Raw genomic sequence first — 16,882 nt, forward strand, 5'->3', positions numbered from 1 at the left:
GCTGGGTGACCCAAGACAGCTAGGAGACTTACAGAGTAAAGCTGGGATCAGCAGAAACAGAGCTAATAAGTGCCCGACCTCGCGCTCACAGTATTGCCCTGGAATGCCATAGCACTGATAAAATGGGGAAAATAACAAAACCTAAAATGGAGAGATATGTAAAAACTGATGGGTTTCTGGAGGAGGGGTATAAAGGGGAGGGGCTTAGGACCAACCAAATTGTTCCTAGTGTTGTGCCTTAGCTTTACTCCAAGGTACAGCAGAGCTCCACAAATGCATGCGAGAATTTCAGGATAGTAAATTATATATTAATCAATTCATCACTTTAAACAAAATGAGAATTTTGTACTTTTATTTATAATCTTGCATGTGTGGTCATAACTTTTGTGATTGCTAATGTAATTGTTGAGGTCATAGGGGCTGTGGGATGTCAGAAAATGTTTAAAATGATGAGATATTTTGTATGTTGTCAAACAAATTGTTGGTGGAGTCAGTGGCTTTTAAATATTACACCTAATTTCTTTTTACAGTATAACTGTACAATATATATGATGCACAAATTTAAGTTTAATTTAACCATGATCGCATTATACAATTCATCACACACTTTCACTGAGTCATGACATCAGTACTCACAAAATAGAAGGCTATATATTATATATATTCATGCAATTTGCATGTGTGTGTACGTGTATACTGTATATGTATACTCTGGAAAATAAACCAGCATAAATGGGTGAGAGTAATGTGCCCATTTCTGAGCTATACACTTGGTGGCATCAACTGCCCACGGCATCACTGTTCATGTATTTTGCAAAATGGATTGTTAAGTAATTTAAAACATTTTTAAAAGTTGTCATTTAGAACATTTTTATTACAGGCTTTAGAGATCGCCTGCTGATGAAATTTAATCAGGTAACTGGAGCATTTCTGGATTCCAGCACGCACCAATCGCACAGAGACTCATTTAAAAAAAACAATTCCCATCAATTTTTTTCCTGCGGTGACGAATGCGCCATCAGGCATCATAGCAGATCCAAGCATCTTCCCGAACAATCTCAGTAAGAGCTAAGTATCTCTGTTTTCACACAACCCGTCCTATGAGAATAAAACAATTGGCTATTTGCACATAAAAAAAGTGAAATATATGCATCTGGTCCTGCCAAGTCTTTTCAGCGGAATTTGGATTTAGATTTTTTTTCCACTTATTTGATAAGTGTATTCCTAGAAGAGAGAAGAGGGATGGGAGAGGGGGGATACAAATTAACCCAAGTCTCTGTAAGAAAATAAAAACAAACACTCGGCTATTTTTGCTCTTATTTGAAATGTTGATGTATAGAAATTGTACTATCCTGACATTTTGTATTTACAAACATTACAATTGTATACATAATTGAATACCCCCAAAAGTAATTAAAGATTCATAGACACCCTCAGAATTCTAAAGGGGAATACAAACAGATGTAACAGTTATTGCCAGTCAGTTCAGAGACTATGCAAAAAAATATATTAGAATTACTATTGATACAGAAGTGGGAAGATGTTGTAAAAAAATGGTATAAAAGAATATAGCAGAGGTTCCCAAACGCAGTCCTCAAGGCCCCCAACGTTTCAGGTCTTAGAGATATCCATGGTTGAGCACAGGAGAGTAAATCAAATTGATTGAGATACTAATTAAGTCATCTGTGGTCAAGGATATCATTAAAACCTGGACTATTAGGGTGCCTTGAGGACAAAGTTTGTGAACCTCTGGAATATAGTGAAATTATAATTCAAACAATTAAATTTAAATATATGACTTCTATCAATTACAAATTCCTGAACCCATCTTTATCATAATTTAGAGGGCTTGCCTATTTAGCTGTGTGCAAATGACACTTCTGTTCAGAATTAGTGAGAAATGCCGCACATGTAGCCAACATTGAAAATGGTTAGTGAAATGTGGACTATTCATATTTGGTACTCACGCTGTCATACTCTTCCCACTGCCACTGAGAACAATGTAAGGCGTCTTCTGGGCCTTCTGCTTTTCCTGAAGCAGTGCAACAGTACCAAGAGGGGTGTCACTAGAACTCATCTTTTTCAGCAGCTGATGAGAAAAATGAAGTATCATTACTTAGACTGCACTAACACAAAACTCACACAGCCACAGCCACAGCCTGCCTAGATAGCAGTCCTGACCCAGAGAGATCTCTACAGTAGTGAAAGCAGGCATTGTGTTTCTCCTGAATTCTCTAATAAAATGACAAAGTGTACGTAAGGCACAACATGCAGCAACCTGGAAAGATAGACGCGCAGAAAAAGCACCACATCCAAGGAATGAAGGACTGCCTCCTCGCACTTGCTAGGGTGAGGGTACAAGCATGGTACCCACTAGTTGTTTTATTGATGTGAAACCCCAAATCAACATTTCTACCTACTCCACTTAAAAATGTCTCTCAACTCCAAAACACTGACTCCTCAGCCCTGATGAAGACCGTTTAGAAGTCTGAAGGTCCTGCCAAAGAGGAAATGCGCCGGATCACGGATCAAGATAGGGATACCAGGATCATCTGGGCAAATGAATAGCAGCAGCAGCACCACTTAGAAACATAGAATTTGATGGCAGATAAGAACCTCTTGGCCCATCTAGTCTGCCCTTTAAATGAATCTAAATTAGATGGATGATATTTTCAGTTTTTTCAATTATAATTCTGGTTTGGCTGTATGAGCTATCTGGACTTTGCACCAAGACATAGCATTGGGTTCATTATGATTTACTGCTGGGCGAGTCAAATCCCGACAGAGGAGGAAATCCTGATCGTCCTAAAGGTAATTATAAACTAACCTAATTCTACCCCTTAACCCTTCTTTATGGTGCCTATCCCTAATCCCCCCTTCCCCGCCACCTAAACCTAAGAGTCCCCCGGGAGCCCTAAACCTAACCCTTCCCCTCCGCACCCAGCATCCCTTCGATCGGGTTGCTGGGCGCTGGTCTCCCGGCATCGGTAAAATGGCAGGCGTCTAGAACCCTCGCCGGGATTAAGCAGTCGGGAAGCCGGCGGTCAGCATGGAGTCCGCCGACTTCCCGAACGTATACCATAGCATTAGTTCTAGGTGAAGCTCCATTTGCAACCTGAAAGAGACGATTCAATTAACCTCGGGTTCCGGGCCCTATGCTAGTGGGATAACATTACGCACATTCCGTATGATAGTTTCCTGAAGAGTACTCCCGATTCTCTTCCATTTGAAACAGCAAGTTGCGGATTTCGTGCATTAATTCTGCAATGTGAAATACATGTAAGGGAGGGAACATCCTGAACACCTCCTCCAACAAAAATAAGTAGGACAGTATAGAAAGCTGTACGTGGCCATAAGCAGAGCATTGCAGGTAACCGGTGCCAAATGATTTTTGCTAACTTTATAAATGATGGAAAAATAGTATTTTGGCGTACATTACATGGTCTCTATATTGATTAGAAGTGTGCATATACAAAAGTAAGCGGTAAGAAAAAAAAATCTTGTAGCTCACCTGAAAGTCCAGAAACCTCTTTCCCATCAACACAACACATAACATACAGGTCCCATTTACCCATATTTCTGCTATTTATAGGAAATTACATATTTGTTGGTCAGATTTTCCTGGCGATTACTGGAGTGCTGACGCTGGAGAGGTAAGAATAATGTATGGGTGGGGAGCGTGGCCACGGCGGCGAGCACGTAAGAAGCAGGTCTAGCGAGCTCCCCGGTGCCCACTCACCTTCAGTAGATGCCTCCATCCTGGTGATCTCTGGGGGAGTTCGTCCAGTTGCATCCCCTTCTCAGCTGCTGCCGGAGACGGAAACTTCAGCCGCGGCCTGCCTGGCTGTGTGACGCGGCATGATCCCGGATCTCCATCCTTCCTGCTCCCGGGGCTTGTCCCCTGCCTGTGTGTTCTTGTCAGCGCGGTTCTACTTAAGGTGGGGTGTAGCTGCCGCTGTGTGTTTATCTCCTGGGCCAGGCTTCCAGTGTTCTCCCTGTCTGAATCCCGGTGGGGGGCGTTGCAACTATCGGTGGCTGCCATATTGCCTTCCTCTTCCTTACTCTCCTCTGCTGAGGTGCCCTTCAGTGTCTAATACCCGTTGGAGGCTGGTTCTGCAACTAAGCCATGGGGAAGACTAACCAGGCTGCTGCAGCAGCCAAGCTGGAAAAGTTTGCACATAAGTCTATAACACCAGCTCCTCCTCCTCCTACCAAAGATGATCAGCCTCCTCAAGATGGCACAGAGTCTCTACAGGGCTCTACTTCTATAACTTTTCCCCAGGTGTTGTTACGACAAGTGCTGGAGGACATTGCTGGTAGTGAGAAACAGCTTTCTGATAAAATGGTTCAATGTGACCAGTCATTATTCCGACAAGATGTTCTGCGAATTCGTGAGCGAGTTGGTGATGTGGAAACTCATATCTACTCTGGAGGACTCCCGTGGTCCATTGAAGGATAAGGTTTCTTCTTTAACTCGCTGTTATACAAAATAAGCTCCTGGATATGGAAGGGCGTCTGCGTAGAAATAATGGGCCCGATTCAATAAGGATCTCAACTGCAATTGCAGTTGTGATTACGCATGCAGTCTCACTGCTATGATATGCAAATGCATTGCGATTGCTATTCTGTCACAGCACTACATAAGGACGCCCACCTTACCTTACACATCCGTAATTTTTAGCAAGACTGCAAAACCATCGGTAACCGAGCACAATCGGGAGCCTCACGCACACTTGCTCAGAAATTGCCAACCTCATCGCACACAGTGAAAGGCCAAGCTGCGTATGGCAGTTCAAACGCACTGGCACGCTTGCGTTTTGCTGACACTGTCACCTCCCACAAACGGCACTTCCTGTCAATCACTCTGCGATGGGTCTGTGCAGTCACTGCGATCGCAGTGGCTAATTCACGCACTGCGATGCATGTGCAGAATGCAAAAATCGGCTGATTGCGTGTGTAAGCGCAGTTGCGATCCTTGCTAAATCAGGTCCAATGTCCAATTCGTGGGATTGCCAGAAAAGGAAGAAGGGACATCTCCTGAAGCATTCCTGGAAATGTGGTTAATTGAATCCTATGGAAGGTACCCCTTCAATCCGCAGTTTGCTACAGAAAGGGCACATCAGATACAAACTCGCCCTCTGCCACCTGGTGCCCCAACTTACACTTTTATAGCAACATTTCTACACTACATAGACCGGGATGCAGTGCTATGTCTGGAACGCACTAAAGGCCCATTGGTCAGGAATTGGGTGAAGATCTCTGCTTTCCCTGACTTTGCTATGGAAGTTCAAAGAGATAGGGCACTGTTCCTGCCCATTAAATGTAGACTGAAAGACTTGAACCTTTCTTATTCTATGTTATTTCCTACCAAGCTTTCGCTGGCGGCGAATCTAAATTCTTTAGCGCTCCATGGGAGACGGCTTCTTGGCTGGACCGATATGCTCCTGGCGGCAGACAGATGGCTCCAGATTGATATCTTTGACACTTGTGTCACCATTTATGCCATAAAATCTCTTTTTTATAATATTCCGCAAGTGTAAGATTTGTACTATTGATGTTCATTGTCCGTTATGACTCTTACTGATATCTTGTGTTCTATGATGCTGTTTTGTCTATTGTAACGGGAATCTGTTAGTGGTTCTATACGACTGGGTGGCTTCTGCACTTCATTGCCTCATGGTAGTATTGTGTGGGTTGTATTTTTCTTTTTACATATAATACTACTGTTTAGTTAATTTTTCTGGTTCTGGTTTGGGACTAGGTATGCCAAGGTTGGGGGTGGTATACGTGAAGGGGGTGTATTTGTTTGTTGCCTTTTTTTTTAATCTTATTTTTATTGCTGCTGTTCTGTGTCCACACTAATTAGTGCACTGTATGTGGGTGTTGGGGAGATGTGATTTATACTGTTTATCATTCATTCCTCTGAATGACCCAATTACATTTTCTCACATGGAATGTTCAAGTGGTGAATGATAGAATAAAGCGCTCTTTAGTGTTAATACTTAATTCTATAATTCTGATAGTGTCTGCCTTACCGAGACCCACTTTGTTGGCAATAAGCTTCTGTCCCTTTGGAGACCATGGGTGAGATGGGCTTGTCATGCCTCACACATCATATTCGCGGGAAGTCTCAGTCCTTATTAAGAATTTGGTACAGTTTGTATTAATCTCAGTTAAAACTGATCCATATGGAAGATTCGTGTTTATTGATTGTAAGATTCATTTGCAGCCTCTATCATTATTGCGGTGTATATACTGCCTCCCTTTGTGTCCCAAAAATCTGCTGTGTAAATACTGCTTAATATATTCTGTCTAGTCATAGAATGGGATAATAAGGAGGATTCCTAGTTTATCCCTTAATAATAGCCACAAGATCGGTGTTAACAGATATTGCACACAATGGCCTTCATTCAGAGCCGCTCGCAAAAAGCGAGCGCTCACTCTGAATGAGGGCGGCCGCTTTTGCTTTGAAAGGCGGCCTCCTGGCCGCTCGCTAAGCTGTGGATTACCACCCACAGCTTTAGCGAGTGACCAGGTGATGGTCACAATTGGTCGAGACCATCGCAACCATCGGGGCTTGCGACGAGACCCTTGCGGTAGGGTCTCGTCTACTGCAAGCCCCAGGTAGCTTCCTGCTCTAACAGAGCAGGAAGCTCCCTACTGACATCACTGGTGATGTCAGTAGGGCCACCTACAAACGGCAGGCGTTCCTTCAGGAACGCCTCCATTTGTCCGGCCACCCCCCCCACCCCGCCTACGAAACGGGGCGAGCTGTCGATCAACATCGACAGCCGGACCTTTTATAGCGAGCCCCGGAGCGAGTGAATTTGTCACTCGCTCCGGGTCTTGCGCACTGCGAGCGCTGCGCGTGTACAGGCCCTCACCATCGACCAGCTTGCGAGCGGGTCTGAATAAGGGCCATAATCCCTTTTGTATATTTCTTTGTAAGTGTTTCAGTCCCTGCTAGCAGGAGACTCCGTGCGCTAGGGAGTGGGCATTAGTTAGTATAGCCCACTCCCACCTTTGCCTCTGTGGGATCACCGAACCGGCTTTCACGCTTTCTGGCTGCGGTCCGAGAAGGCAAAAGCTGCATTAGTGCAGTCACTTTACAAGTGGACCGCAACGCTGAGCAGAGCCGCCATGACCGTAAACGTGTCTCCAGAGGTGGCTGTGCTGCGGAAGCAGGCCGACATTTTATAACATGGCGCGCAGACCCGCCCTTAATTACATAAGTGACCTCAACTAGAGCCGCAGCAGGCGCCATCTTAGAGCACTCAGCACTGCGGGCTCCTTCAACACTGACTTCAGTTGGCAATTTTGTGAGGCAGTTAAGTCGGTTACAGGTCTCTCCTGAGGTAAAGGACAAAGTAGGAGTCCTGACAGCCCTAACTAGCTTCAGCTAGCAAACACTGACACGGATGGCCCAGAGCTGCATTACAGCCAGTGCACTAAAGCTTATACATTCATCATTATTCCCTGCACGTTACCTATTTTTTTTCTATAGGTTTTAGGCAAGGGATATACATTTACTATTTATTCCCTATACTTCACCTTTAAGGGCCGGATTCAATTATCGGCGAAAAGCTTTATCTGATGCGAGGTTTTCGCCACATTCCCACCTATCAGCCTATTCAATTCCAGGATGTTGTCACATGTGCAGAAAGTCCATAGGCAAAAACAGGCGCAAAAGTTTCACCACCCAGTGGCAGGAGAAAAGTTGTGCAAAATCCCTATATTGGGCTAAAACTGTGGGGACTTGGTTCAGAACACTATGGACACCTCCCCAATGACTAATTAGGCAAATAAATAAAAAATCTCAATTCCCCTTAAAAAGAAAAAAATATATAATTTTTGGAGTGAAAATGTAAAAAAAGTGTTTAAAAATGAGTATAAAGTACTGGGTCTGGTATTTTGGGGGGCTGTATGGATGGGACAAGTGTTTTTAGGATTGCAGTTTTTTTTTATAATGTACTTTAGAGACCCAAAAATATACTTATACCCATTTAAATGTACCCCCAATTTAACTACAGCTATTTTTCCCAATAGAAATAGCTTTAGATAATTTTTCAGCACTTCTGCAAATATACATATAACAGCCCTTTGACTCAATTTAAGAACCCAAAATACTTTTATTTGGGCTATTAATACACTTCTATATATATTTCCAGGGTCAGTTAGGCTTTTTATGGGGTACAGACTAATTTCCCCAAAATACCCTGTCCTTTTCGCTAGTTACACCATTCGCTGCATTCACACAGCTGCGTTTTTGCCTGTTTTGCAATTGAATAGGGAGAAAAGCAGGAGCGCACATAGTGAAAGTATGCAAAAAGTTTGCCTTCAAACAGGCTAATGAGGCGAAAAGATTGCAGCTGCGAATGCATTTCACCAGCCGCGACTTTTCGCCTCTAATTGATTCCGGCCCTAAGTTCAAGTATTAGGCAAAGGAAAGTTATTTTGAAGTGAACAACATGTCAAGGAAGCCAGAAAAGACTTCCAAGTCTAAACAGTGCTATATTTTTCTTGTTTTAATTGTGGTAAGAAGTTACCAAAGGGATGCACGGAGCGGCGGGCACTCCCCGCAGCATGCAATACCAGGACTGTGGACTACAGGGTGTTCAATGGAAGCACCGGTGATGCCGGAATGGGCTAGATCTATGGCAGATACTATTGCAGCGCTCCGCCAATCCCAGGTAAGTGACCCGGTTCCTAGCTCACAAGTGGCCACCACATCTGGTCCGGGTCTATCAGAGGAACCTGAATGGGTTCGCAATATGGTAAAATGTTTTTTTAAGATGGTTACATCTCTTAATAAAATAGTCACTACTAAGTAGCAGCCGTTGCCATCCACTATGCCTTTCCCAGGGATTCTGACTCGGCTGACTCATCTCCTGAGGAAGGGGAATTCGATCCTGATTGGGAGGAAGAATTCCCCAGCTTCTTCAGGTGTTAAACATTTAGTTAAAGTGTATATCAGCCTCTGCAAATACAGGACACTGATAATACAGAACAAACAAACAATGATTTAGGACTGGGTGCTAGCAGTGGTGTATTGCAAAGAGTGTCAGAAAGCTGCACACCTGCAAGAGAAGCTTTGCCAATCTTCTCTCAATCAAAACAGAACAAAATTTGGTATGAGGTGGTGCTTACCAGACACAAACCAGTGTAAGGATTATTATTCTATTTTAATCATTATCACAATGTCACAATAAAAATACACATATCCTAAAATGAGCCAGACATTCACATGTACATTTCAAATACGTAAACAATAAAAAAGGTCTCAAGGAGGGACCTAGAAAATAGCCTATATCCTGACTCCACACAGTACTAAGCAAAACACTAATGTGTCAAATTGGTGCCTGTGTTGTATCAAATAATTAGAAGTTGATGTTTATATAGCCACAATGATCTATGACGTAGCAAACAGTGTTGCAATAGGGCTGTTACGTTACTGTGTTAAAGTTCTAGTAACACACTTCTAAAAATCCTTTTATAAAGTGTCCTGGGTGGATTTCGTATACTCACAGTCCTGGATCAAAATACTGAAGAGAGTGATCCTGTTCCTCAGTAATTTTGCTGTATGTGCGAGTGAGTTGGAATGTCCAGATTGTCCATATGCACCAAGCAAGCTGTGCGGCTCTGTCAGGAGACCCGTCATGTTCCAACACTTGCAAGGCGTCTCCAACAAGGTGATGAGAGCAGGGTCTGTGCTCGTATTAATTTGCAGCGGAGCAACAGTGTTCTTGGTACAGAGTCTGGATAGAGACATGTGCCCTCTGGTAACGGCTTAAATAATCAGTGTAATCAAATAAGGGGCAAGCAGGGCAGCAGATTCCCAGGTTGGACGCCTGTATTCTTACCCTCAATTAGATTGTCCACACTTCCTATGGTTTAAATCCAAGATGCAGTGAGATATGGATTGATTCTCAGTTACAACACAGGCACCAAATTTGACACATTAGTGTTGTTTGCTTAGTACTGTGTGGAATCAGAATATAGGCTATTTTCTAGGCCCCTCATGAGATCTTTATTGTTTAGATATTTGATATGTACATGTGAATGTCTTTTTTAGGATATGTGTATTTTTATTGTGACATTGTGATTATGATTAAAATAGGATAATCTTTACACTGGTTTGTGTCTGTTAAGCACCACCTCATACCAATTTTTGTACTGATAATACAGAGCCTGCTTTTATGTCTTTCTTCAAGTGTAAGAAGAAGTCAGTGACTGTTTTTTCCCCCTTTTTCACACTTTGGGGAGATTTTATAGGAGGCTTGGCTTAAGCCTGACAGTTTCAGGCCCCTATAAAGTTCAGATATTAGAATCCTCATTAGCAAATGGGTACAAAGCCTTGGGAGGTTCCCCCTCGGGTGTATGCCCCAGTAACTCGATTGGCTAAAGCCACAGGTACCCCAACCGTTCTATTGAAGACTTTAAATGATCGCTCTAATAGAAAAACTGATGCTGTTCTAAAATCCATCTTTACAGGAGCTTCTCTTCGACCTGTCTTAGCAAGCGCCTGAGTTGTTGGAGAAGTTGAGACCTGGCTAACTCATATGTCGTCTGAATTCCCATCTGGTGCAAATTCTGAATTAGGTACTCTTACAGAACAAGTACAAGAATCTGTTATTTATGTGGGTGATGCTTTGTTGGACAATTTCCATGTAGTCCAGAGTTTCTGCATTAGCAGTTTTGGCCCACAGGTCGATCTGACTTCGCTCTTGGAATCCTGATTCTAAGAGGACCTTAGAAGCGGTGGCTTTCAAAGGGGAGTTTCTATTTGGCTCGGAGCTTACAAAGATCATCTCACTGCTGGGGGCAAGTGTCCGTATCTTCCGGGTTCTGCTCCCAAGACTCATTTTCATGTCTTCTGAACAGAAGACAGATGATCTTTTCAGTCCTTACACTCGTATCTCCAACTAACCACTTAAGGGAGCCTTTCCAGCACAAGGCATCACCAATACCAGTCGACCTGCTGCCAAACCAACAGAGAAGCCTTCTGCATGACGGTCAGGGGTCTCAACAACCCTCAGGTCATGGGGGCCCGCTTTCTGCAGTTCAGAGATGTTTGGCTTCAATCAAATCCGGATCAGTGAATGCAAGGCATCATAAACAGAGGGAACACACTCGATTTGGATGATTACGTACCACACCGTTTTTTCTCAACTCACTTAACACAAGACCCTGACAGACACGGTTTGCTGCAGTTGATTCGTTCCCTTTCAGATTCAGCAGTTATCACTCCTGTTTCCATTCAGCAACAAAGAGAAGGTTTCTATTCCAACCTTTTTCTAATGGACAAACCAGACTGGTCTCTTCGGCCTATCCTGAATCTAATATTTTTAAATCCATATCTTTTTTTGGCAAAATTCAAGATGGAGTGTTTGCAGCTATGGAAGCGGGCCATTTCTTAGCATCAACAGACATCAAGGACACTTACCTCCACATCCCCATTTGGAGAGGGCATCAATACCTTCTCCGGTTTCGGTGGGGGATCAGCATTTTTAATTTCAGGCCCTACCTGTCGGTCTCTCTACAGCTCCAAGAGTGTTCACGTAACTTATGGTACATATGGTCTTTTTATTAAACATCGCTGGGGTAACCACAGTTCCATATTTGGACGATCTCTTACTAAAGGCTCCATCCCTCCCTCCGTCTTCTACATATCACGTTCTCTACCTTGCTAGCTCACGGCTGGATCGTCCATTTAAAAAACAAAACAAAAAAAAAACGAGCCTGTTGCCGGCTCAGCAAATAATGTTTCTAGGAGAAAGTTTTCCTTCCATCACAAAAGATACAGGATCAGGAGTACGATCTCTTAGCAGCATCAAGTCTCAGTTCTCTGGTGTATGTAGGTTCTGGGGCGAATGGCAGCAGCCTTTTAGGCAATTGCATTCTCCAGGTTCCATGCCAGAACACTTTATCACCAGATTCTTCTCAGCTGGTTCAAAAGAAGTCCTCAAATAGACAGTTCCTCAGTCTGTCTCCTTAGAATCGTCACTCCCTACAGTGGCAGCTTCACACTCCAAATCTGATAAAGGGCTCCTCCTTTCAGATATGGAATTGAGTGATCATCACAACAGATGCCAGTCTAACAGGGTGCAGTGCTTCTCTGGATCAACATTTTCAGGGGAGTGTTCTCTACAGGAGTCTGTTCTTTTCAATAATATTCTCGAATTAAGGGCAATTCACTTTGCTCTGCAACAGACTCAGACTCAGATGCAACAAGGCCATCTGGTTCGGATTCAAATTGAACAATGCCACAGAGGTGGTTTATGAAAACGAACTAGGTGGGACTATAAACATGCAAGCCATGAGAGAGGTATCCCACATCCTCCGTTGGGCGAAAATTTCTCAGTCGCCACACCATTCACCCCGGAGAGTGGGAGCTACACCAAGAAGTGTTTCACACTATTGGGGACAAGTGAGGGTCTCTCACCTGAACAAGAAACTACCTCTGTACAACACAAGATCCAGAGACCATCAGACAGCCTTAGATGATGCAATGTCGGCTCCCTGGACCTTCAATCTAGGTTATATCTTTCCGCCTCTATCCATGCTATCCCGAGTACTGCAAAGAATCCAGAGGGAAGGTCTCCAAGTCATTCTCATTCCCAAACACTGGCCTCGTTACCAGCGGTTCTCTCCCCTTCGGAGTATGTTGGCCGCAGATCAATTCCTCTAAGGGTATACCTTATTCAACCTGGTCCTTGCTTACACCAAAATTTACCTCAGTTGGCTTTGACGGCATGGCTCTTGAAACCAAGACCTTAAGAGCTTGAGGGTTCTTCTCAGCCAGTAGTTCAGACTATGATTCAAGCTCGTAAACCTATTACCTCCAGAATTTACGATCAGGTCTGGAAACGTTATATTTCCTGGTGTAAGGAGGTATTTCAGCCACTGGTTTTCACTTACCGCGTCTTATCATTTCTTCAGGATGGATTGTCTGAAGGTTTTTGATAGTCTTCTCTGAAAGGGCAAGTGTCTGCTCTTTCTATCCTATTTCAGCGTCATTTGTCTTAATATTGCGCTTCTGCAGACCCTTTTACAAAGGGTTCTTCATGTTCAACCCCAATATGTGCCCCCTGGGAGTTGAACTTGGTATTGGAGGCTCTTCAATAGGCTCCTTTTGAACCTCTTGGATCAGTAGAACTATTACTTCAAAAGGTGGCATTTCTGTTGGGTATCACTTCGGCCAGAAGAGTTTGACTTGGCCGCCCTATCTTGTAGACCACCTTTGGTCATTTTTAATTCAGATCGGGTAGTTTTGCGTACAAAGCCATCTTTTCTTCCTAAAGTGGTGTCTAAATTTCACCTTAATCAGTATGTAGTTCTTCCGGATTTTCCCAAGGATTCATCTTCTACCGCTTCTTCCTCACTATGATTGTTGGATATGGTTCGAGCGCCCCATATTTACTTGGATCAAACTACTGCAATGAGGTGTACATACTCTCTCTTGGTATTATTTGATTGCCCAAAAAGGGTTAAAAATTGGACGGCTAAGTGACCCATGGGTCACACCAGCTGGCCACCGCAGATGAGAGAAAGGCCATACAATCTCCTTCATCCATCGGAGATCCTGGCCTCTACCCCATTCCCTCCAAACCGTCTCCTCCCCAACAGCAACGTCAAACCTAGGTTTTGGAAAATCTCTCGCCCACAAATGGAAGGAAGGTGAAAGCTAATAGTAATAATCAGTGTAAAATACTAACAGCCTTTTCATACAAAGCAACTTGCATTTCGATTTACCAATAATGCAACAGTCAATCCAAAAACACAAACATTACACCATTACTCACAGCTTCCTCATCCAGTTTCTTCATACGCTTTTCTGTTTTCATTTTACCCGAGCCCTTGCCATGGAACCGATGAGATAGTTGTCTAAAAGCCTATGGCAAGAAGAGTCAACAAGAGGTTATAATCTGGTAGTCAGCAGGAGATGAAAGGGGAGACGTGGTAAAGATTACCTCTTTTGGACAAAGCTTCCGCCCAGTTTCATCCACATACTCAATCTTGACATCCGGTCTGTAGCCTTCTTTTTCCTTGAAGTCCTGTGTAAATCCTCTGTACTCCTCTCGTCTGCTATACTTGTCATCTATTGCCCTGTATATACAAAATATGAGTTTCAATTTAAAAAACTCACCTAGGGACAAAATCCTTTGATGTGTTTTGCCAGTAAGAACAACAGACCATTTGCTGCTCAAGACAACACTGGACAGAGTATTTAAACCTCTACAGACAAGTGGTGTGCACTTATGTCACTGGTGAGACCGAGGAGTACTGAAGACAGGTGGATGCATCTAGATGACACAAACCTATTTATTGTACATTTATAGCCAAAGGTGCAAACTACGTTTACCATGAAACACAGACGCAAACATTAGAATCTAGCATAACAAAATGCACACAAGAACCTTCGTGACAAATTATATTTAGAATGTCTAAGACAAGTACAACGGGTACTTACATTTTGTCTTCTATGCAGTATACAGCTGATGGAAGGGACTTATTGGGAGCTTTAACACGTGCTATCTTTTGTACAGTTGTCTCCAATAAGCCTGCGAGAAAATAAATATTAATTTTACAATGATGAAATCACAAAATGTATCTGAGTTGATCAAGACAATACTAAAGCTGCAACCATTATATTGTAAAGGGGGTGGTAGGGGGGAATTTAACAGGAGCATATTGGGCCACCAGGAAAGTGGAAAAGTTCCCGTTGGGCCGGTCCCTTGCCCCCCTCCACCGGCCGGGCCGACACTGACTGTCGGTCGGGCCAATTTATAAATTTGCCAATGTCGGCTACCGCACTTTCAGGATTTGCGTTTTACTGTGGAACACAAACTGGAGGTCATCATCTGTTCTGGCAAGCTGGTGCAGGAGCATGGCTAGGCGGGTGGACCGACTTTTTATTTAACCGCTGCCGAGGCTCTTGGTAGCAGCATCACAGCTGGAGCAAATGCGGAGACACAGGGAGGAGCTCAGAAAGGAATTCTGTATGAGACAGCTGTCTAGCACGTCAGTTAGTAGCTTGGCTGGGGGGAGGGTGATTGGGGGTGGGCAGATGCTTTAATCTAACTGGGCGCCCAATTCAAACATTTTCTCAGCACAAGGTCTCCTTATGTGTAACTGAAGCCAGGGGTTTGTCAGACAGAGGGAAGTCGGCAGTATACAATCATGTGCTTCATAGTATTGTTATATACTGCTGGCTGCCCCCATCTGTCTGACAAACCCCTGCCTTCAATTACACATAAGGACATCACACCCTCTCCTACTGTGCACAGAGTAGGTACAGTCAGTATGGGAGGGGGCGTGGCTCTCAGTGGGTGAGAGGAGTGTTACAGGAATGGACATACAGTAGGAGATGGACACTAGCAGGAGTTTGAGGGGAGTGATGGAGATGAACTACCAGGATGAGCATGTGTAGGAGACTGGCACTACCAGGAATGTGTGGCAGGTATAGGGGCTGGGCACTACCAGGAATGTGTGGCAGGTGTAGGGGCTGGGCACTACCAGGAATGTGTGGCAGGTATAGGGGCTGGGCACTACCAGGAATGTGTGGCAGGTATAGGGGCTGGGCACTACCAGGAATGTGTGGCAGGTATAGGGGCTGGGCACTACCAGGAATGTGTGGCAGGTATAGGGGCTGGGCACTACCAGGAATGTGTGGCAGGTATAGGGGCTGGGCACTACCAGGAATGTGTGGCAGGTATAGGGGCTGGGCACTACCAGGAATGTGTGGCAGGTATAGGGGCTGGGCACTACCAGGAATGTGTGGCAGGTATAGGGGCTGGGCACTACCAGGAATGTGTGGCTGGTATAGGGGCTGGGCACTACCAGGAATGTGTGGCTGGTATAGGGGATGGGCATTACCAGGAATGTGTGGCTGGTATAGGGGATGGGCACTACCAGGAATCTTATTGATCTTTTTTAACTTGATACTATAAATTAGTCGTCTTAACGGCCGGTCTAAATCTCATTTATTTTTAGTCATTTGTATTTCAAATTGTTTTATTTATACTACTATTTTTATGGTATTGTTTTTGCACTACCAGAAGTGTGGCAGGTGTAGGGGATGGGCCCTACCAGGAATGTGTGGCAGGTGTAGGGGATGGGCCCTACCAGGAATGTGTGGCAGGTGTAGGGGATGGGCCCTACCAGGAATGTGTGGCAGGTGTAGGGGATGGGCCCTACCAGGAATGTGTGGCAGGTGTAGGGGATGGGCCCTACCAGGAATATGTGGCAGGTGTAGGGGATGGGCCCTACCAGGAATGTGTGGCAGGTGTAGGGGGATTGACACTACCAGGAATATGTGGCATTCTGTGTCACTGTTTCTGCTCTCCCTATGTGTCTGTCAACATTTTTAGGTTAGTCTTTCTGTCACCAACCTGTATGTGATGTGTACCTATCTGTTCCCACATGTGAGCTTCTCTGTGTCTGTGTGTGCGTGTGTATGTCTCCCCTTCCCATATGTTACTTTTCTTTTTCTCCAATCTGCCCCCACAACCCACTGTCCAGTTGCCACACCCCTCCTCCTCCCTAGTCTTCCATTTCTCCCGTCTATACAGGGTAAGATCAGCACAATTTACCCTTTGAAAACAGTGATAGATTAATAAGAGCAGAAAGTAATTTTTCTTTTTAAGTGCCTAACATTCCTGTCACCAGTGGAGACTGAAATGTTCAAAGACCTCTAAAACTTATTTTTCACTGTAAAATCCCTCTAGTGTCTAGGGGCCTAGGTGGCCTGCAGGTCCCTGTCTGTTCACCTAAATGTTTAATTCAACAACAGTGTGAATGTAGTGTTCATTGCTGTCATATTGATGTTTTGCCTTGCCCTTAAGCTTCCCTAATTTTTGCTTCCAGTATGTATTTATTGAAT

The 16,882-nt window shown here is 44.1% G+C and overlaps 1 protein-coding gene across 2 annotated transcripts in view; it reads right to left on the reverse strand.

The window, feature by feature from the left end:
• Positions 1-853: 853 nt before the first annotated feature.
• SART1 (spliceosome associated factor 1, recruiter of U4/U6.U5 tri-snRNP) overlaps positions 854-16,882 on the reverse strand; it is a 58,554-nt gene continuing 42,525 nt past the window's right edge. For both annotated transcript variants that reach the window (XM_088468313.1, XM_088468314.1), the window contains exons 17-21: positions 14,471-14,561; positions 13,971-14,106; positions 13,803-13,892; positions 1,968-2,089; positions 854-1,224 (exon numbers count right to left, since the gene is read on the reverse strand). In XM_088468313.1, the coding sequence (XP_088324439.1) occupies positions 1,206-1,224; positions 1,968-2,089; positions 13,803-13,892; positions 13,971-14,106; positions 14,471-14,561 (458 nt within the window). In that variant the 3' untranslated portion in view covers positions 854-1,205. The remainder of the gene's footprint in view (positions 1,225-1,967; positions 2,090-13,802; positions 13,893-13,970; positions 14,107-14,470; positions 14,562-16,882) is intronic.

The sequence above is a fragment of the Taudactylus pleione genome, unplaced genomic scaffold (assembly GCF_031769625.1).
Source record: "Taudactylus pleione unplaced genomic scaffold, aTauple2 ptg000085l, whole genome shotgun sequence".
NCBI lineage: Eukaryota > Metazoa > Chordata > Amphibia > Anura > Myobatrachidae > Taudactylus > Taudactylus pleione.